Source organism: Anneissia japonica, unplaced genomic scaffold (assembly GCF_011630105.1).
Source record: "Anneissia japonica isolate Jap-2015-1 unplaced genomic scaffold, ASM1163010v1 scaffold3320_len250348_cov120, whole genome shotgun sequence".
In the NCBI taxonomy this organism is placed as follows: domain Eukaryota; kingdom Metazoa; phylum Echinodermata; class Crinoidea; order Comatulida; family Comatulidae; genus Anneissia; species Anneissia japonica.
In genome coordinates, this window is record NW_022738782.1 from 65,248 (window position 1) to 88,326 (window position 23,079).

At 34.4% G+C, this 23,079-nt stretch overlaps 1 protein-coding gene across 3 annotated transcripts in view; it reads right to left on the reverse strand.

Moving 5' to 3' along the window:
- Positions 1-23,042, reverse strand: part of LOC117117828 (alpha-N-acetylgalactosaminide alpha-2,6-sialyltransferase 6-like) — a 31,417-nt gene extending 8,375 nt beyond the window's left edge. For 2 of the 3 annotated variants that reach the window (XR_004446953.1, XM_033262298.1), the window contains exons 1-4: positions 22,881-23,042; positions 14,861-14,932; positions 13,381-14,049; positions 1,919-2,316 (exon numbers count right to left, since the gene is read on the reverse strand). Coding sequence is in view for 2 of the 3 variants with exons in the window: in XM_033262298.1 (XP_033118189.1) it covers positions 1,919-2,316; positions 13,381-14,049; positions 14,861-14,902 (1,109 nt within the window). In the remaining variant the exon portion in view is untranslated. Of the gene's footprint in view, positions 1-1,918; positions 2,317-13,380; positions 14,050-14,860; positions 14,933-17,541; positions 17,648-22,880 lie in introns of those variants that run through there. The other variant, XM_033262299.1, reaches the window with a different exon arrangement.
- Positions 23,043-23,079: the final 37 nt, after the last annotated feature.

Here is a 23,079-nt window from a genome sequence, read left to right on the forward strand (position 1 = left end):
AGGCTCTATTACAGTAACACTATTAAAATTCAGAGACGGACAAAAATTTACTTTCGCCATAATATATTGTACAGCAAGCCTACGACTTCTGGATCACTTTTTCTTCAGGTCATCTAATAGGCTTGAAAATATCAATATAAAGACGTTTGAGTAACAAACTTCATTGATTGTTTTTAATAAAGTGTTACGTTAATACCAAAAAAGTATGTTGCTCTGAAACATGATAAGGCCAATCTGAATAAAATGACCCGATCGTCCTTTAAGGTCCCATTGATACATTATTTAATCGATTTCAACATGCTGTGTATAATATTTAATAATAGGCCTACTATGATAGATAACCATGTATTTTATTCTTTATTTACTGACATGTTTAAAGTCGGAGGCGGACTTTAAGGTGGGTAGTTATGCAGCCGTCCGGGGCTCATACATTTTTTTAAAAGTTAAAAGAAAATATTTTGTCAAAAGCGGTTGTATTATTAGATTGCTCGGTAGTAGTAAGTAGGGGTCTATCGCCTTTCAGGGACTCATTTGAACATGGAGGAAGTAAGCGTTTCCCTAGAAAGCACTCAGGCATTACATAACTGGTCAAACCTCCATAGTGGGGCATCCAGGGGCATAGTTAAAAGAACCCCTTCAAAATAAATCTGCCAAATATTGTGTTTGTGGGATTTTGGTCTATTTGGTTTTTTCGGAAATTATAGAAAATGTTACGTATTGTTAAGGTGTTGTAGGAGAGTGTTGAGTATCAGTGTTACTGTAAGTAAAAGTATCTAACCCTCTCCAGGGCCCTCTCCAGGGCCCATTTGGACTCGGACTTCGCCCAGAAAGCACATGCGTTACTTAAGGCTTGGTAGTAATGTGTTAGGTAGTAGTAGGAGTACGAGTTACGCAAATGGGTCCTGTTTATTTTAATATGATATGCCATAATTGGACTTTATGGGACAATACATGAAACACTACACCGTTTCTGATATATAAACTGCAATACATTATTCAGCATTGGAAGAGCTTTCCAATGATATCAAACACGACTACTTTTTGGTGAGTTTATATACTTATTCTTATTTTATACACATTTTAAGTATATTTTGCGGATATTTTAAAACAAATAAACACCTATTTTTTAATTATGTTCCATTCTGGCATGAGTGACAGTAGTTTTTATATGTCTGGTTTGTTGCCTATATAGACATTATGATTTTAGACACCAACATCATATCTGTAGCTTATTTAGTTCCAATTATATGCACATTTTAAATAAATTTGGTGGCCATTTTGAAAAATGGCCGCCATTTGTATACCAGGTGAAAAATCAAGTGTCAACAGGGCTTAGGGTGACCAGGACGGATTAATTAGGATATCTGGCTATATTGACTACTTCTAACATTCCACTCCCCCTCTTGATTTCTAGGCCTCTTTTTTTATTTTTTTCCTAGTCTATTTGGCTTAAAGAACTTTAAAGAACCTTGGCAAAAACTGTGATGAAAATGACATTACATATTATTGTAACAGAAAAATTAACTACCTTACTGCATACAGTAGGCCTACCCTACTGTAGGAACTATCCAGTTAGGGTATAACCCTACCTCAGGTACTGTACTGTAAGAACCCCTACTTTATGCCCAATTTATTTTTCTTCGGCAAAAAAAGCCCTTAAAAAAAATATTAAGAGAAAAACATCAAATATTGGCTTTGAATTCGGCATACAGCGCTGAAAAATAACCATTTAATTAGAAAGGGGATTCCCGGGTAGAAGCCCACCCCAAAAATTGGCCTAATTTTGCCTGTAATGGAGATTCCCTGGGTAGAAACGCACCTTACCTCCCCAAAATTGGCCCTATTTTTTGTCTTCAATGGGATGGGCTTATGACAGAGGAATCATGATAACTATTTTTAGAAGATGAACTATACCTACCTATCTTGGCCAGTTTCCTCTTTGAAGATTTCTCCGGCAAATACCTCACCCGCTTGTTCCTGTGCGAAAAACTCCACATCTCGATATTTGGCGTTCAAAGATTTCGCATTTCTCAAAGCCCATGAGTTCTTCTGGTGATGCAGTCCCCACATCAGAACTTTCTCTGGTTTCCCTTCCCCAGTGAACAGTGAGGGGGTGGACATAAGGCCCTTTGTGGATATGAAACATGAAACACGAATGGTAGTCTTGCGGCCAACGTCTTTCTCAAAGCCACGTACGGGGGCAGTGTTCATACGAATGACACAGGGATAACTGTCGATTTCTGGGCCCAGTCCATTGCCGAGTAACTGACCAGAGCTTGAAACTATTGCACATTTTTTACAGTGGTTTTCAAAAGGCTGAAAGAAAAAAAAAAACAAACGACCAAAATTTATAACATATTATTTCTTTTTACCTAAACATCATTGATCATTATCTATGGCTTCCTTTTAAAGATGTATTGTTTTCTAAATAAAGACTGCATTGCTTTCTAAATCTCTGTATGCATTTTTTTCCCAGTTGTTTGATTTCATGCTTTTATGTTTCCATCCTGGGTGGGTGTGTGTTTGTCTTTGTTCGTGTTCTAAATTTGCTTAACTATTTTTATGTAAAGGTGATACAATATTTTACAGGCTGTTTGCTTTCCGTTGTATCTCCTCTATCCGTATCTCATTTATTATTATGATATATTTTTAATGAATTTTGATCGAAATAAAAGTCGTATCGTATTGTCCACAGGAAAAATGGGAAAACATCATTAAAATCAATTTTAAAATTAATATAATTTAAAGTAACAAAAATTAGCAACTTGAACATAGTGTTTATAAAAAATGTTTAAAATAATTATATTACAAAAAAGATAAGAACTATAGAAGCCATTACAGACACTTTAAGTTTTTGATTCTTATCTATCTAAAAATTAGAGCAAGCAATAATACTGCAGCTAATATAAGCTCAAGCTGATAATTTTTGTTACTTTAAAATCACAATATAATTTTTAAAGATAATTTTATAGTGTTTTTTTCTTCAGTTTCTAAAATTACGTTCATTGATTCTGTACTTGTAATTGATATATTTTAATTATTTAATCAAAGGAGATTGGATGCATTAAACCCAACTTTAACATCAGCAAAGAAAATATTTTTTTTTTATGTATTACTGTACAAGGATGACTCATATCATGCAGCTAATCGTTTCAACCCCGGTAGAGATCAAAGTCTAAATCCACTTATTGGAGAATCTTGGGACCATGGCATCAGCTACATTTTAGTAGGTAATGAATATAAACACAATGCCTGCCAAAATTATTGTACATCATTCTGAAGTCTTCCAAGAATAGAATAATGTAAATATATAATAATAATAATAATAATAATCTTTCTTTTACAACGGAAGGTCGTTCACCAAGGAGGTGTTCTTCCACGAGGCCGTATATGTACCTTTAACATATGGTATCAGATCATGAAATCAAACAAGAACTACTTCCAAATACAAATAATGGATAAGGAAGAAAAAAAGATACTACCAAAAAAAACTGTACACTTAAAAAATTATGTTGAAATTAACTTTTTAAAAATTTCAAGAGTGGTACTATTTTTTGTGGTCTCATCAATATTGTTTCACAAGTCAAATAAATAATTAATACAGGAAAGGTTCTCAACGAATGCTTCCATCAGCCACAAGCGAATCCACCCAAAGACGACTTTTAGGGTATAATGATGATGATAATGACTGCTTTCCTTATTTTGTAATTAAAGTTAGTTATCAATTAAACATTAGGATATAATACTTTTATTGCTAATTTAAAGACATTACAAATAATACAATACATTCCTAAATTGTTTTACATAGATCATACAGTAATTAATTTAAGAATTTTTGATCTTTAAATGAGCAGAAGTGAATATTTTTTAAAATTATATTTTTGATGTTTTTTCATATATTATAGTGCCTCTTTAGAAATTTTAGTGACTGATAAAATTATTTCAATTTTAAACCTCACCTACAGGCAAGTCTATGTGGATCAGTACTGTATTTCAAATCTCTAAAGTAAAGCCTAGTACTATAATAAGCATTGCTATAAACTCAAATTTGATAAAATTGCAATAATTATTTAAACTTGAGGGGTCCGCTGATTAGTTTCAGATGAAAGAATAGCACTCATACATATAACATTTTAAAGCTTTATTGGGTCATTTTGCCATAAACTCAAATTGTAATAAAATTCAATACTAATTTAAAGGCCAAGTAAAAAAAAGGAGTTTCTCGCCCTAATATTTTGAAGAAAAGGAGAATGAGGGCAGTTTTTTTTTCTTCGAGATGGCAAATCCAAGATGGTCGATGGAAACAGCAACTATTGTACTTTCTCACTTTACCAAGTAGACACATTGAAAGCAAACAAAAGAAGCACTAGACATGATTCATAACAAACAGTATGTATCCCCAACCATGAATAATCGAGAGAGGAATAATTTCTAGACCTGCATAAGGTATAGCTGTGCATACCTTTAAATCTGAACAAAAAAACAATATTTGTTTTATATTTCCTGTAATGTAGCCAGACTAATGTTGTTGATCATTTGGTGGAGTACCTGCATATTATGAAGACCAAAAAATATTAATCATTTATTTATACTTCAAGGTCAAACAGAAAATTGATGATTGTATTTGCAAGCAGTAATATTCAGGAGACCATTGAACAATGCCATTCAAATACTTGAAGTAGAGTACTGTACTTCAAAATTGCTGACATTTCAAAGCTGAATTTAATGGCTGTGAACTATGCAGTATGAATGAAAAACACATAATACTATAAATGTTTACATATCATTTTGTCTATTGTATCAAGTAGATCCAGTTGCAATAAACTTTGACTCCTGGACACTATCACGTATACTGGTTGAATTCTGGATCTGCTTCAAATAAATATAAAAACAAGTCAAAAACTTTGCTTTTTCTATTAGTATAGTAGAAGATGATATTTTAAAATTTGCATATTAATGAAGGTGAATGGATTAACCTGACAAGGTCAATTGAATGAAACCTGTTGATCATATTGCAGGCAATATATTTAGGAGGCCATTGAAATACTATACTTTATACATTTCAAAATACAGTATTTATATTTGTGGAATTTAAAAGATGAAATTAGTAGAATAAACCTAGTGCAAAAAGAGAGAAATGAAAAGAAAAACAATCTGGCCGGGCCAAAAACAATTGCTCTTCCGCTCTTGCGGGAAAAGCCAAAAATTATTCACTTCCAGTGTTTAGTCATGAACATACCTTAAAATAAAGGCTTAATATTGTCATGACCATTTTAGCTGGTTATCTAAGAACGTATACTCATTGATATAAAAAAAGACCCAAGATGGATGGCGAGTAGAATGAACCTAGCGCAAATACATAGGGAAATGGAGAGAAGAAAAAAACAATGCTTGTCTGTTTTTCAGGAAAGGCCAACAATTTTTTGTATTTGTCTATAAGCAACTTCTCTACCAATCCTAATGTAGCTGACACAAATATACTCAGGGATAGGCTCCCAGCAGGAAAGTGGGTTTAACTGCTTGACACATTGTTTTGTTTCTGGCTACAGTACTTTTAACTCATCCATATTACCAGATAGTTGCGACTTTGTAATAGTGAACTTTCTAGGACAGGTCTTAACTAGCAGCTTCTGTGTTGCCAATATTTAATTGATAACTTACTGTGTAACTAGGTACAGGTCTTGTCTAGCATGGCATTTCATAAACTTGCTTTATTTCATTTTTATCTTTAGCTCATGACTCATCCCACATATTCCTCCACCGGATTTTACTCTTACAAGTTCAACCGGATTTACTCTTACAAAGTTCAACTGCCAGACGACAACATTGTGTCTACTTGCTCCCCCAAGGAGCAGACACAAAAAGCTTTAACTCTATTTTTAGTTGACAATTCGCAACTGGCATAATCACTCTACTTAGGCAAGACTTTTTTTATACCTTGTTTGCAAACCCGCCGAACGCAAATATTGGCAATTTCAAATGAAATTAAAATTTTTGACCAATTAGCGCACCTGTCGAAACAAAAAAAATGTAAATTTCAGAAAAAAAAATAAAAGTTTTTTCTTTATTTCTATTACGCCCTCTGCTGCCTTGAAATCTCCAAAGTTGAGATGTATATTTCTTCCTAATTATATAAATTTGAAGCATTTAACCATTCCATTTTACATTCACCATTAAAATTTTATTTTATTTTCTCCTCCATCTGGGTGTTTTTGGCGAATCTATTTGCTAAGTAAGAAAACAAAATTTGATCTTTAAAAAAATAAGTACGCAAAACAAGGAATAAAAAATGACTTACATCAGTGATATAATAAAAATTAATCTGTCCATGTTTGAAGAAGATCCAAGCATGACAGGAGACAAAAGCAGATGTAGAATATTGTAAAACCTAGTGCAAGAACACCTAAGGAAAGTGAGGGAAGGAAAAAATTGAGCAAGAAACAACTGCTTTTACGCTGTTCGGAAAAAGCGCATGGTAAAGCAGCTTCTCCTTCAATAGAAGCTGAAACATGATCTAGGTATAATCAGAGATAATAAAATGGACAATTAACATAACAAATGGCTGTATTCAACTTCAATACATAGAATTTTCTTGTTAAAAGGTTGTATTCAATTTAGGCTTGGTCAGAGTCTTTGTTTGCACAGTTCATGAGAAATTGACCAGTTATATGCCTTTTCATTGAACCAAAAAAATGTTTAATCAGTCAAGGCTTACAAAGTTCGAAGATCGTATCAGCGCTTTTACTTTAAATCAACTGCTTGCATTTGTAGACCCTGAGCAAAATGTAAACTAAGATTAATATTAAGGTCAACTTTGGTGAGATTTCTGGATTGTGGAAAAATTTAATGAAAGTCTTAGTGCAGTGTATTAAAACCACTTTAACATGACAATATAAACTATAGTTTTACAATAAACTAAGATTAAGCATCGTACAGGCTGTTTGTTCAGCTATCAAATATTTGATAGATCTATTTATGGATTTATCAAGTATCTCCTGTACAAAAGCCTTCTCATACAGTAAATCAAAATTCTTTTTACCAAATTCATCTTTACGTACGGTAAGAATGGCCCCGGAATAAATGGCCCAGGAAAAAATGGCCCCGGAAAAAATGGCCCTGGTAAAAATGGCCCCAAATGACAGGTAGGTAAAAATGACCCCAATAATAAAATTCTGTATTAAAACTGATTTAAAAAAAATCATTATATGCATTTTTTTAAACTGAAATAATTTAGTTTTTAAAAGGAATCTAACATCAAATAAATTGCCATTACAACTTTTTGCAGAAATTACATATTCAATGATAAAATATTCAAAGATAAAAAAAAAGCCATGAATAACACTTTTTATTTTTTTTCGATTTAAATGTTAAAAAATAGCAACAACATAATCAATAAATCAACATAAATCATGCATTTATTAATTACTAAAATAATTTATTTGTGGCCAATTTCAAGGAAGCGGAATCACAATTTTCCAGAAATTCAATCCGGGTATTGGTAAACCCCACAAACAATGAGTTTATATGAACATCAAATTATTATTACTTTCTTTTTTTTTAGAAAAAGAGAGTTCTACAATTGTAATTAAAGGGTTTAGATGGGGTTCGCAGTGTGTTTGGAGGATTGTGGTGTATTTGCAAGTATTTTTTCACCAAAAAAAATTCAACATTTTAACCAAAAAATAGGTTCTTATAAATATTTAATTTTCTTATTGATATACCAAGTGAGTCAATCACAATTGAATTGTTTGGTTTTCTACAGTGTGTTTTAGGAGGTTTTGGGGATTTAGCAATACCATTTGATCCTACCATAATTACTTTACCCTCACAATTACACGCCATTTTAATTCTTAGCATAATTGCCATATCTATGTATATAATATAGTATCTCAGTTTACATTATTTAGTATAGTTTTAGGCACTTAAATTTACTTGGCGGGGGGTAGAAACCAAGTATGCAATTAAATAAGTTGCTTAAATATTAAATGTATTCCTAATTATTCAGTTTACTTTAAAAACAATATTTGATTAACAAATACTTCTTTGAAGTAACTCTAAGCAGAACATTTGTTGAAGTAAAGTTAGCCTCCCTTTTCCCATACATGAACTTGTGATTCAAACACACAATTGATCCACATGCTTTAACTACTGTTTATTAGCACTGTTTATAACATGTAAAGTTATTTCATTTGATACTTAATAACAAAAGTAAATTTTGTGGTTATCTATGAGTTGCATATTTTGGTAGTTGAAGTACTGTATGTATGTCATTCCTCTACTATGTTAGTGGAATAATGTTTTTAAAACTTATTTCAACTATCAAAAAATGTTCAATGGCCGTTGTTTTCTGATAATCTCTCAGTACATTATTTGCATCTGTTGTGTAAACTGTATTTGTTATTGATTCAATTCTTGCTTATTACAGTATTTAAATATTTGAAGATTAAAAAAAAAAAAATATCATTTCTATTACTGAATTTTGTCATTGGGGCCATTTTTACCTACTTGCCATTTGGGGCCATTTTTACTGGGGCCATTTTATCCTGGGCCATTTTTTCCGGGCCATTCTTACCTACATTCTTACATTTACGCCAGGTAAATTTTATCAGGACCAATTGTGATTTATCTGTAGGCCTATAAACTTCAATTTAAATGAAAAATTTGGTATTACGTGTATCCAAGGAATGCAAGAAAAATAGTGTGAGAGTACAGTTTAAAGGTTTGACTCTACCTGAAAGTGATACTAATACAGTAGGAGTGATGTGACAAATTTTGTCCAGATATGACCCTTGTAAATAATTTTTTATTTTTACTTATTTTTTTCCATTTAATACACAACTTAGATGTTACGATTTATCTCTTAACAAGAACCAAACGCAACCCCTATAAAAGTATCAATAATAATTATTATAAGTCAGTCATGACGTCATCACTGCAACTCCCAATGTTATTTGCCTATTCCCCACGGTCCAATAATTTTTCAATTAGTGGACGCTTGGCTTGATTTTTGTTAGTTCGTGTGCAAAGCAAAATTTCACATTTTTTCGTCACCGCGAAGATATTGAAAAATACTTTCGTAAAACAAGGTTAATAAGAACCCGAAGAAAGTAAATACTTTAAATCAATATTAAGTACGAACAATTAAGCAATTCCTTGAATCAATGAGCCCTAATAAATTAAACAAACTGAAGGTTTAATAGGAATATTCTAGACCTATTTAAAAGACTCAAGGGACGAAATTAGATGTAGGCCTACTGTAAGGCCAGACAGGAGGCCGCCGAGGCCTCCTCCTACTACTAGCCTAGGCCGTAGCCTATGAAATCATCCCACGATTTTTACCTGTCTGCACGAACCAAAAAGTTAATGACAGTGACTGCATTCTCTCTCGAATGCTTTAAAAAATGTTTATTTCTTTGACGAATGCGAAACATTTATACAAACAAGTTCTTCTAACACAATACAAATTACAAAATAGTTATTCATCGTATCTGTACAGTACTGCTGATGTGTAGTTAATGCGTACTGCAGGAGCACAAATCAGTATACATACAGCTAAATAATAATTAGCACACAGTATACTGATTATATCACTATAGAAAAGAATGACTGCTAACAGTTGGTTATCAAAAACCTAACATTAAAGGATGGCGATTGACTTATACAGTAAAGCAATTAGAGCATGCATCATACAATAGCGTAAAATTATTATACTAAAGTTAGTAATACATTCAAACATTTTTTCAAGCGTTATCTAAACTTTGTATAATAATTTTCCTAAAGTGTACTATGCAGAGCTCTACTAATTGCTTATAATTAATGATGACAATAACTAGCTAGCTACCTACCCTGCTACAGTAGTAGCAAGCACTATCATAAAAACAGATTGCACACAGCGGTGTACAGGTAGTCCGGACAAATTAAAAATTAATATTATATATAACAATGAAAGGTTGAGTAGGCCCTAGTAGTGAACAATAATCAAGTGGAATTTTATAGGCTTAGTACTTAGGGTTTAGTATTAAATATAATTTATCATCTGGGGAATATGTACTACACTATTATAATATTAATAAATATTTTATTTATTTTTATTTTAATAAAAAGATGCTTAAGAAACTACTGTATATCACTCAGGTACAGAAAACAAACAGCTTCAAACTGTAGTACAGGTTAACTCAATAGATAAAATTATGAGGTCATACAGTAGGTGGCTACCAGTGTAGGCCTACAGCACTATCAGTGTGAAGTATTGAGAAATAATATGTACCTTGCCTAGAATTTGATCCCAAATAACCTATCTGCAATCAATATTCTGCTTTATTTACATTCAAATGTATGACCTCTGACATCAATACATTATGTGTGACAAAAAAAAACATATGTAGTCATTCTTTATTACTCAGTATGTCAGCATTTTAAAGCTGAGTATTTTAGCTGATAGTAGTGCCTGCTTCTAGTGTCGTACTGTAAACTCCGGTTCAAACGCGGATAGCGTTAGTTTTTAATTGGAATTTTTGTCGCTTGTCTCCTTGAATAACTTTTAAATATTGAGAGCTCAAGGGTGGCTCAAAAAATTCCCCAACAAGGGGGTTCACACCCTAGTCCCAACTCCCTCGATCGGGGAAAATTTTAATTTGTCGAGGAATTTTTTAATTAAAAAATAATAAAATTTTGTGTTAATTACTTGGGATTCTTTATTTAAAAAAAAATTGATAGAAAACCATGCAAGTTAAGAGTCCCCTGTCAGGGGTACTACAGTAGTCCCCCTGTTAGGGTACTAACCCCCTGTCGGAGGTACCAGCATCCTGTTGGGAAGAGCTGGCCCCACCACTGCAACTCGCATGGTAGCACTGCTCGCACTAAACAGTTTCAAATCCCTAAAATTTGACAGCTTAGAAAGGCTGCTTGAACTTGTCTGCACTCAAGATTTGATTTTTCCCCGAAGATTTTGCTGTAATTTCTTCGACAGGAGGTCCAAGCGGAGGTCCAGAGGTCCCTGATGAGGGGAAGGGGAGCCCTGTGACAGCTAGGCAGTCATGTTAAGGAACATGTTGTGTCTGTATTTGTTACATGTTGTACAGTAGTTCAAGCCTGGTGGAGCTGCACTGCAACTGCAGAGGGCCTCTAGCCCCAGTGGCTGGACTTAAAAAAGTCATATAAAATATTTACATAATTTCCGTAGCACTCAAATTTTTTTTAAAAGCAAGAGGCTATTGTGTTTAGAGTACTTGAAAATATTATGCAGTATAAACGACAACATGACTTATTGTTTTAAAGGTGGTTATGGTTGAAAGCATCAAAACGGTGTCTTCATGCTTTGGGTTCTTGGTACTATACAATAGAACAGGCCCTTTTTTTTTCTTCTTTCAAATTTAAGACCAAATTCATAGCTGAAGATACTAGCCCCAAATATTGATTTAAAAAAAAATAAATGCTTGGACTAGGCCCTTGTAATGTCTACAGCCTGTTTAGATGCACAAGGGTCTTCGATCCGTGGACTGCAATTTTGACATGCTATATTTCCTAGGTTTATGAAGCATCACATAAAATCGAAAGCATACAAAGCACATTGAAAACTAGAATAAGTCAATAAAAACTATTTGAACAATCATACTGCCTTTCCTTGCCATTGATACAGCTGGGTGGATTGATGCAATGTAGCTAAAGTGCCTTGCCCAAGGACACAAGCGAATCTGCACAGCAGAGACTCGAAACCCCAACCTTACGATTGAAAGTCCAAACCTCAACCGCTGCGCCGAACTGCCACTTCTTCACACATTAATGGTGGGCGACTGTTTTTTGACTGTTACCATTTCCTACTGTGTACTTTAACACTAATCACTCTGTAATTTCTTTCATAGCAATACCCACTATATAATAATAATAATAATAATAATAATAATTTTGGCTTATATAGCGCATTATGCTAAAGACTCATTGCGCTTAACAATAAAAATGCAAGGAGAAATTTAAGGAAAGCACATGTTGAAAAGGTGAGTTTTTAAAAGCTGCCTTAAAATCAACAATGGAGGTTGCCTGTCGGATTGTAATAGGCAAAGCATTCCAAAGGAAGACAGAAGCCCAAGAAAAAGAACGATTGCCATAATGCTTTGTTGACAGGCGAATAGAATGAGCAAGTAGAGATTCTGAACTAGATCTCAGATCTCATATATGTTACGTAACAGGCTGTAAACAAAACATCGCCAAATGTGTCTATTATTTGCCAGGGACAGCAGATCTTCAATTACTTTCTGGTTGCAATTGAAAGCGGTATAATAATGACTATCAAATTTTATTTACCGTACGCATGCACTTCCGGCTTGAATTGCTTGAGTCAATTGACAATCCTGTACATTGAGTACGAGCAAATTTTGGTTTCATAGGAGTTTTTAATTACCTACTATACAGTAACAAAGGTCCAATATTGTAAACCTCTTTATATCAACATCCAATATTGACTGTTATTGAATTCTGCGACTACGAGACGAAAAAGCCACTTTGACATGTTCAATGCCATTTACATATTGTTACAATTGTACAGTATTAAACATACAGTACATGAATTATAAAATTTATAAACTAAGTATACAGTATAAAGATCTTGCTATTAACTTTCCTTGTTGGTCTAATAAAATGAAACTGAAACTTCCATCAGAGATAAGTTGATTTAAAACCAGATCATAAACGCTTGGCTGATCTTGGCTGGGGTTGGAAATGAGTTTTTTTTGCACAATGAGGGACATAATAGGAGCTCTGGTGGTGAATTGGGTATAGTGCACACAAGAGACAATCCCCTTAACTCTTTTCCTAAGAGAGCACTTCATACTTGCAAATGCGCCATATTGCACACAGGGCCAACGGAATAAACATATCATCTGGATGACAGTGGGTGGATGTGCTATCGTAACTTTTATTTTAGTCTTTCAGCTGAAACACAAGGAGAGGATCGGATGGAATTGAACTGGCGACCTACAGTAGAGATCGCCACGGTTCAGCGCACACACAGAGGCTACCACCAATTTAGCTGAGTTATGTTGCTCATGCATACAGCCGTAATAGTGCCACTGTTAACATAATAGTACAGCAGTAGAACCTTGTTTTCATGCACAGGACCAGAAGGCATACTGTACGTAAATCCGGGGATTCATAATAAGCAATGTCTGGATGGGCTGATACGGTAAAGGTAGGAGAATAAACCCATAACTTGCAGCGTCATTGTGCTGAATTGAGTATGGGCGTGGTCTGTGACTACCTGGTAGACGTAAAGAGGCGCTTATACTGCAGTAGCTACATGTTCACATCATTCCACAATAACAATGTAAAGAATGGTTTTATTGTATAGTATATTAACCTTCAAGAAATCACAAATGCTGTACATACCTTACTTGTCCTCATAGATTTGTAACGGAATAAAACAGACGGCCGGGGGAACTCTTTCTGAACAGGTGGCAACAGGCTCTTATTATTGAGAATCGCTATATTGACAACCGTGTTATTGACAACTGCAGTATTGACGACCGCCTCATTGACAACTGCCGTATTGACGACTGCCTCGTTGATGACTGCCTGTTTGGCGACCGCCTCATTGACAACTGCCGTATTGACGATCATCTTATTGACGACCGCCTCATTGACAATTGCCGTATTGACGACTGGCGTCTCTATTGGTTGCTTCTGAACGTTTGAAAAAGTACTATTAGTATGTGCATTAACAATAGTTCTATTTTGTATTGATAACACCTTATGAGTTGTTGAATGTGATATGGAACTGGGCAATGAAGAAATTTTTTTTGACAAGGTGCTATTATTTATATTACTGTTCAGATAATTGTCTTGCGTTTGCATTCCTCCCTTGAAAATAAATTCAGATTTTTCTGCTTGTAAGTTCTGCACAATGTCGCGTATGTTTTGCACGTGCATAGGAGCTTGCGTCGCCGACGCATTTTGTGGTGTCACTCGTCGTAAGTTCTGGACGTATAAATAGTTTACACTTACAATTCCAAGAATTAACGAGTACAGCATTAAAACAATTAGTATTGTTCGACGCCCCTGGAAAAGTAATACAAAAAAAAAATACGTAAAATTTTCCTTTTTGATAATCCAAAAATATTGGTAAAACATTTGCTTTCACGATCCACAGCATTCTCAAATGTACTGTCAATGTTATATTATAGTAAATGCTGTTCAGACAATCAAATTGTATTGGACAAAAACATGTGAAATACCTAAATATGGTCATGATGACATCACATCATGACCATATATAGGCATATCATGACGATACTGTATATGGGCACACAACAGGTTTTTATTAATTAAAGAAAATATGATAATCTGGAAAGTGATTTACAGTTCCCCAGAGTTTCTTGATTAAAGTGTTTAAATTGATTTTTGTCAAGTGGGAAATGTTGGAGCAGCCTGGGATCAATTCCAATGATAGCAACATATTTTTTATTATCAAAAAAAATCTCCACTCCCTATCATGGCTAGTTTATAAAGCATATTATTTTATATTTAAGAGGGCCCTGAATAACATTTACCCTTCTGGGACAAGCTGGTAACCCTCTGTTTAATAATAATTACAGTATATAATAATGCAGCATTTATATAGTGCGTAATTGCAATAAAATGCCTCTCAATTTAAATTATTACCCCCTGATAGCTAAACACAATATTCTCAGCTTCCTGTAGGCACAATGCCATAAGACGCTACTGTACGATATTATCACTCTTGGTATTAGATCCTGTATCAAATTTTTCATGGATGAGCACAATCAACTTGCCCAGTAAGGGTTTCAAACTCCCTGACTCAAGGTTGAGAAGTAGAGCTACAACTGTTGTGGCGAATGCTTCTACTTACCGCAAGGTATCCTGCCCGACTTTGAGCTAAGCCCTTCTCCATGTTGAATACAAGCCAGCGCTCATAAGAGGACTATCAAAAAACAAAACAAAAAAGAGAAAAACATGATAAAACAACAACTACACTCATACCAAAATAGTCATTTCAATGAAATAGCAACTGTATATGTTTAGTATTAATAACCAATTTAAGTCAATATTATAAACATTAAGTCAGTCGTGATGTCATCAATTTCATTTGCAAGTACAGTACAGTAATTTTCCTATCCCCGTCTCCACTGTAGCAACCTTAAGCCTTTTTTCTACTCCTAGGCAAATTTATTCGCACGAATCGAAAGAGTCATTTCATTCCAAGGCGCATTCACATCTTTATCGGAGGTTTTAACTTTTATACTCTTTGCGAAGCGAAAAAATGCGCAACCAATCAGAGCTTAGAAACCGAATGGATTGCTTTCGATTCACGCGAAATAAATTCACCTTATGGAAAATAAGCTTCAGAAATTGACTATAACTGCATTATAGTATACAGTACACTGGAGTTAAATAGATTTGTGGTTGAGATGCTTGCCTTTCAATTCTAAGCTCCAGTTTCCAGTCCTGTCAGTGTTTGCAGGACGTTTTCTCAAGGCCAAGAACAACTCCACTCCCTAGCCTCATAATAACACTTTAGTATGGTAAAGCACCTTTACTGGTCTATATTTTTGTCTTTATGAAACAGATTGCCTCCTATTGAGTAGCCATGTGCCATAATAATGAAGAAAAATATTCTCTCGCTAGTCATATTATTTAAAAAAAAAATGTTGGCAAATCAAAATATTCACAAAGGATCAGCTCTAATAAAAGTTTCATAGTCAAAAGAAAAGTGGTTTCCTATTAAAATAAAAAAAAACAAAAAAAAAACAAACAGTCCTTTTTTTTTTAATTGTGACTACTGTTCATGCAAACACAATACTTGGTTATGGGCTTGGGAATTCTTAATGACTATCCAAGTGATTTTATAGCATGATTAGTGAATAATGAATAAAAAGCTTTATACTCCAGTAAACATCAGTGTCAAAGTTAAAAACAAATAGCTTCGAGTCTCAATTATCTACTTAGCATCTATTATTGTGAATTCACAATGCTTTCAATAGCACTGAACAGGCTTGTAGAGGCACTTGAATAAAAAAGAAAATGATAATAGCATTATAGTTACCAACCTGGGAGATTTAAAATGTGTGACTACACCAGTTGGCTGGGGGCCAGGGTGTGGGGGAGCCAACAGGACCACCACCGGAGTCCAGGGGGTCCGAGTTTCAATTACATTATAACAGTTGGTTGTGGCAATGAATGCGCGAGACTGCACATGCTTCCCTATAGATTCTACAAGTGCTTGGTTGGCTGGGTTGTTTTGGTAGAGAAAGAAGAATTTTGTCGGTGAATTGATTCTTGAATGAGATAACAAAAGCTCTCTAATGACTCAATCAAGTTTACTATATGACCGTTTTTATTTCGTTAATAAAACAAATTTCTTCTAATTTTAAATACATTTTCCACTAAATTCATGATAATTTGTTATCACGCATAGACTTGTGTTAAATGCGTGACAAATTTATGATCACACATGTGTTTCTGCAAAATGCGTGTTTCATCCAAAATCACTTTGAACTAGACGGTTGGTAATATGATAGCGTGATAATTAGTAAACACACTTGTTTCAGTAATGTGCAGCATGAAGTCTATCAAAAGCTAGGGTGTTTGGGGTGAATATTGTTCAGGTGTTTAGCCAGAAAAGAGAAATAGGCAGCCCGGAACAGAAGACGAAGAATTTCGGGGAACCGAATCTTAAATACTGTATTAGCTGAGCCACTTGCATGCATTGTGGGAAACTTAGAACCATCCATTTTCTAGCGGGGCACAAATATGTTTTTAACACGACATAGGTATGTTGTAAGTGAAATTTTCACCGCATAGACAATGGTTTAAGTCTTACCTTTAAGAGAATCCCCACCGAATTTCGGTACTGTACATCAACATAAATTCAATCAATAGGCCTAAAGCTTGTTAATCAAACTTATGATTTAGCTAATAGTTTAATGCAACATTCCATAGATTCGAAGAAGGTGAAAGATTTTGCTAAATCTAGTCCAGGCCCAACTAGGCTAGGGCGAGCCGAGTAGGCCAAGCTGTCACGGTAAAAGTAGCCATAATAAATAATTGTTGGCTAGGTCCAAAAGATGGTGGGATGGCTCGTCGGCTAAACCTGTGAGAGGGTGTCACCCAACCACCTTTACCACAAAAGACCCTCTGACTAACAGATACTGTAGCCACAATATTGTATTAAATAGGTCAAATCAACAAAAAGCATGTTATAAAAATAAAATGAAATTGAATGAAATTAATGCTAGCATAAACCAGCTATATGGTAAACACTGAAATTATTCAATCCGTGTTATACTGCCTATAAAATCAATCATCATTTTTTCACATTAACACAGAAAAAAAAGATCTTGAAATTTGAAGAAATTTAATGTTGTTAACAGACTGCTCAGAATGTGTGAAAGCGCCTATACAAAAATTTTCTGAAGAAGTTCACTTGGCTGAAAAACACCACCTCTAGCCACTACCCAATCTTTAAACCCTAAATCCGACACTGAATTGAATATGGTATTAAGATAAGAGTATGATGAAGTTAATCCATACCTGTAAATTTCAAAACCGGAGGAGGTATTAAAACTTGACACACTGTCATGTTCATGAAGCTAGCTACTACAGTATGTTGTCGCTGTTGGTTCATAGTCATGTGACATTCTTCAACCATTACAGTATGTATAGTAGGCCTACTTGAATAGTATCAAGGACACAATTGGCTGAGATGAACAGGACACGATTAAGCCTAGTGGGAAATATTCCATTTTGAAGTGCAGAAGAAAACAACAGGAAATAGACAATGACCAAGTACTGTAGGCTCCGTAAAGTCTGTATAGTAGATCCCTAACTGTAGCCTACACAGAAACACTGATCAGAATTTAAGGATGTAACATGAATGTTCATGCAGGGAACAGTAATTTAACTGTTCCCTGGTTCATGCAAAAGATTAATGCACACAAAGTAATTTCTTGTAACAGCAATTCTCTACATTTTTATTGTATAATATCTACATTGAATGCATTGGAGAAAGCGCTAGTATTCTCATTAAACTCTATGGCTACGATACAGCATTTCTTCCATATAATTTGTGCAGGCGTCTGGGTGGTAAATTTTAATATACTTTGTCCATATTTACTCAAATTACAGTAGCATCGTTTATATGTACTGTACCTATCATTAACTCTAAAAGTGATAAAATATGAAATATAAATATTGAATGAATGAATTATGGAAATTAGAATATAGTATTACAGTAGTTTTTTTTGAGAAAAAAAAAACATGGCAGTTTTCAACTTGGTAAAATGCATTTCAGTTTCAGGTTCTTAAAATTTCAGTTATAAATTATAAAATTAAAACAAAATGTAAAAAAAGATCTAGTGGCTTTGAAGCCTCATTAAGTGAATGACCGCATGACAGATGGTTGGAGGAAAAATAAAAGACCTAGAGGCATTTGGGGGAAAAAATTATATAAAAAAAATGAACTGTTGGGTTTAAATTTAATATGGTGTAAAGATAACATTTGGTGATGGAGGCATTCTATCAAACAATTTTCATATTCGAAGGCAAAAACAATATTTTTTCCAGGGCTGGCCTCATTACTAATAATATTCTAATGTACTGAAGCTATATTTCATTTCCATCCAGTCAAGATCATATTCAATATTTAATTTGCCATTAATTTACTACCATGGTGCAGTACAAATATCACTGGTATGCAAGAATTATAATATTTATTATTCATAATAAAGTACTGACATATTTATTTGGTGTCCATGAATATTGCTGTATCTTGTGAACCACTTTACTCACGCGATGAAGCCCCACTCTGACTGGGGTGAAAGCTTGTGAAATAAAATCTATCGTTAATAGTCAAAAAATTGCTACAATATAGTATTACTACAGTACTCATTTTTTCATTTGTGTACATTGACGAATTAATACAGCTCCTGAACTACTTTTCAAAATAAATAATGATGTTTTATTTACAGAAAAACAGAGTATTCATAGCTCTGGTGTGTACCACTACAAAATAATAAATTAAAAAACAACCAACTAAATTACTCATTGCTTTTATAAGGCTATTCAATTTTAAACAATCAATTTGAAGAGTTTTCACTGCTTACAGTATTAATACATTACTCTTTGAATTGACAACCAGTCAATAATTAAAAATTTCATATTATGGTGTGAACTTTAACTTAAGCAGTATCATAGGGAACAGTTCAATTCACCGCAACACCATTTCAAAGGTTCCAACCCTCCCGATTCAATTGGGAGTCTCCCGAATTTACATGCTATCTCCCAGTCTCCCGAAACAATAGGTATAATATAAATTACGTTTATGACTCGACTCCTCGAAAGACGTTTAATAATCCTATCAGGACGTTTCAACATTGAGGACGCTTTTTACTCATTGGTGGGAATGGGTGCGCCCTTTACCTGCAAACTCTCCCGTCTCCCAACTTTTTAGGTTTATTTAAAATTTTCATACCAGAGATCGATTCTCGGTTAACACCAATTCCCCCCCCCCCCCCCCCCTCCCCCCCCCAATTTTCAAAATTTCAAACCTTACAATGAGGAAGAGCATTACCGGTACATTCTGTTTTACTCATTTTAAAAGTTTCCACTTTTTGTCAAAAATATCAAATTACGGGCTGGTGGTGTAATTTTCGTACATTTGATGGGAATTAAAAACGGTTGCAAGAAAAAGGTTTTTTCAATGGTGTTAAAAATAAAGGCTGGTTCACTCACCAACCAAACTGACGGCAAACGACGGGTAATCATGTATTGTTAAGGTGTCGCGTGTTCAACGCTGATTTGATTCAAGGTGTCTGGTCAATGAAGACTATACCGTAGTGAGAATGTTTCTTCAAGTTGAGGGCAGATGTTTTACGTGCGGTGGTGCGGTTCTAGTTCATGAGGCCGACATGTTTTTGACAAGCACGCGATTGCTGTTGTGAAAGGAGAAGCACCGCTCTGCATCGTCGGACATTTACCCCAAGAGAACTCGAAGATATTTCATTTCTTTTTGAAACACAAGGAATTATTGATGTTCAAATAACCAGCAAGAAACGAAGGAACAGCAAAATAGCAGGAGGCCTGGAGATACCCTGCACATTCTTGTTCATCTACTGTACATAAAGAACTTATTGACCGTTTAAAGCAGCTTGTTTTGGTAATTTTTGATTTTACAATTCACTTCTAGTAAATGCCCCACCTTTGAAAAAATGTAACGCCCCGGGGCGTTTATTAGAGACAATACGGTATACTGTATAGTATACTATTTTAAGATGTTTAAAGACTACAAACAACCATTATTTTTTTGGCAAAAAAAAAAAAAAAAAAAAAAATGTTTACCTGCACCATGGCTACAGTGTACACAAGAAGTATTCCAAAATACAGACCTACAATTACGTCTTCAGGTATGTTTCTTTAAAAATTATTTTAATCCTGTGGTTAAAACAGGATGCCAACTACAATAATAATTGCCTATTTCTGGTTCCTATACTGTGAATTCAGTTTCAGCTTCCGACGTGTTTCAACAAGTTCATTTACAGACATTACTTTACTGAAGGATATGACATCATTTACGGCTACAACTGTTTCTAGTATGGTTAGGTAGTCTTTGAGATGAGTGACATAATTTGTAATCATCCCTTATGAGTTTGCACAATTACACATATCTTTATGGTTACTGTATGACATGTTAGGTTGGGGGACATAATTAGGTTAGGGGACACATTACAGAACCTCATCAAATAAACTAACTACATATCAACGGACAGTTTGGCTCTTCATGGGGTATTTTACACTATATTCCTTCTCTCTATCAGCTTTCTCTAAATCATTTCTTAATGTATTGTGGTTGAATAAAATTCATATCTCAATACAGAACTAGAGAAACATGTCAACGTTTTCTTGGCAGAAGTGGGAAATTCCCTAAAAGGTGGGGAATTCCCAGACCGGTGAGGAATTCCCCAGGATAGGGATTATCCCCTGAATAATTTCAAACGTAGGTGTTGCCAGCAGGAGCCACCATAGTCGATTACGTACAAAAAGAGATAGACTATTGTTGCCAAGATCAATAAATTGATTACAAACTACTGTAAACTACTCAAAGAATATTGACATACAAAACTGATAGGCAGAACACATTAAGAAATTTACAACATGGCTGCAATTAGTATAGATATACAGTAATTAATATTGAAATATTGAAACCAACACGATGGTGTGCATTTCAATACTTGGAGTTATGTATTATACTTTACTTTCTAAATAAAACACAGTATCGTATTGTTTAGTTACGAAAGTTCGTACTCATAATACAGTACCCTAGTTTTTATTGGTTACCAATTGTTGGCTGTTAACTGTTTGTAAAGAATGCCTGAATACTGTACTGTAATTTAAAATGTAAGCCTACGATAACATTGTTTTAATGTATAGTACTGTATGCACCAACTCTTTGTAGAAAAAATGTTTATATTTTAGTACATTTTATATATTGTAAGTTTTAGTCTTTGTTGATAAAAACTATGAAATTATGTCCAACCAAATAAAAAAAAAACTAAAGTGTACATAAAGGAATGTTTTAACAGAAAGACTTAACACTGTGCACTTCAAAAAACAAAAACAAAACATTTCCTATAGAACTGAAAATACAGTACCATGGAAATGGTTTAAAATTCTTCCAACATAGGCCTAGTACCCATTGAAATGGTTTAAAATTCTTCCAACATAGGCATACTGTACCATTCAGCAAATTGAATTTGCCATGGCCAATATAAAAAAAAAAATATCTATTCTTTTCTAAATTCAGACCAAGAATGATTTTTTTTATATTCTATATTTGTTATCAAAATTTCATCATTATTATTTTTGTAAATAGAATATTGTATAAAAACCCGTCATTGATGACTTTCATCCCTGGAGCAAATAAATACTGAATTGAATTATAATGTAATAATACAATTCTTCTTTATGTTGTTGTTGTTTAATGTAAGTTGTTTAAAATGTATTACAACCATAATTTAAAGTAAGGCATGCATTGGGAATGTATCCTCCGCGCAAAAATTTGGCATACAAATTCATCCGTGCATTTTGGAAATTAAGGGCGGATTTCGTGGCAGATTTTGCGAAATTATTTTATTACTTATTATGAAAAAATGTATTATTTTATGCAGTAATTACGATTCTGTGCACCTATTTTCCTGGCGATTTTTCATGGAAATATGAGCTGGTATTTAACGGATCATCCTCACAATTGAATTAAGAAAACTTTACTTTACAGAAGGTATGACAACAAATAGTAACGTAAAGGAAAGCGGATGTTTGAATGATTGGCATTTTTCGTATATAAAAAAACAGGATGGGAAAGGGAGTTCAGATTTAAAAACTAAAGTTAACAAAACCAATGCTGTAGTATAAAAAGGTAGGCTTATCGTTTACGTTATGAATTGATTTAATAATAATGCGGTTCCAGGTTGGCAAGCGTTGCCTGAACCAAGAGAAAGGAGGAGGTATTCCTCCTTGCTTGCCTGTCTGTAAACATTGTCTGCACACCTTGATCGGGGGTAGATTTAGAGGGGGGGGGGGGCGCCGGCCGAGATCTGCTGGGGGGGGGGGGGGGGGCGCCGGCCGAGATCTGCTCCAGCTAGTATCAACATAAAAAAGTAAAAGTAGGTTAGAAGTACCTGTAACCTCCTTACCATAGGCTAACTATAAGCTAGGCTTGAATCTTCCTTTTCTGACCGAAATGGGAATTGATCACGATCGAGTCAGTCTGTAAGATTCTTAATCTTATCATCAATTTGTGTACTAGGTAGGCCTAGCCTCTCTGCCTAGCCTACAGCAGGCTACGGAGGCCGTGCCTAGGCCCTAAAATATCTTACCTTTTAAACAGCTACGGGAAATAAAGTTTGCCATAATAATTTCCTAGAACGTATTTGGTATATCAATTCAGCCAAACATTTCGTTTAGTGGGTAGGTTAGGCCTACGAAGAACAAATAACGGAAAAGATACACATCTGCCTACTGATCTATGAACTTCTCACGCTCGACTGCACCAACAAGAATTACCGGTTGAATGGT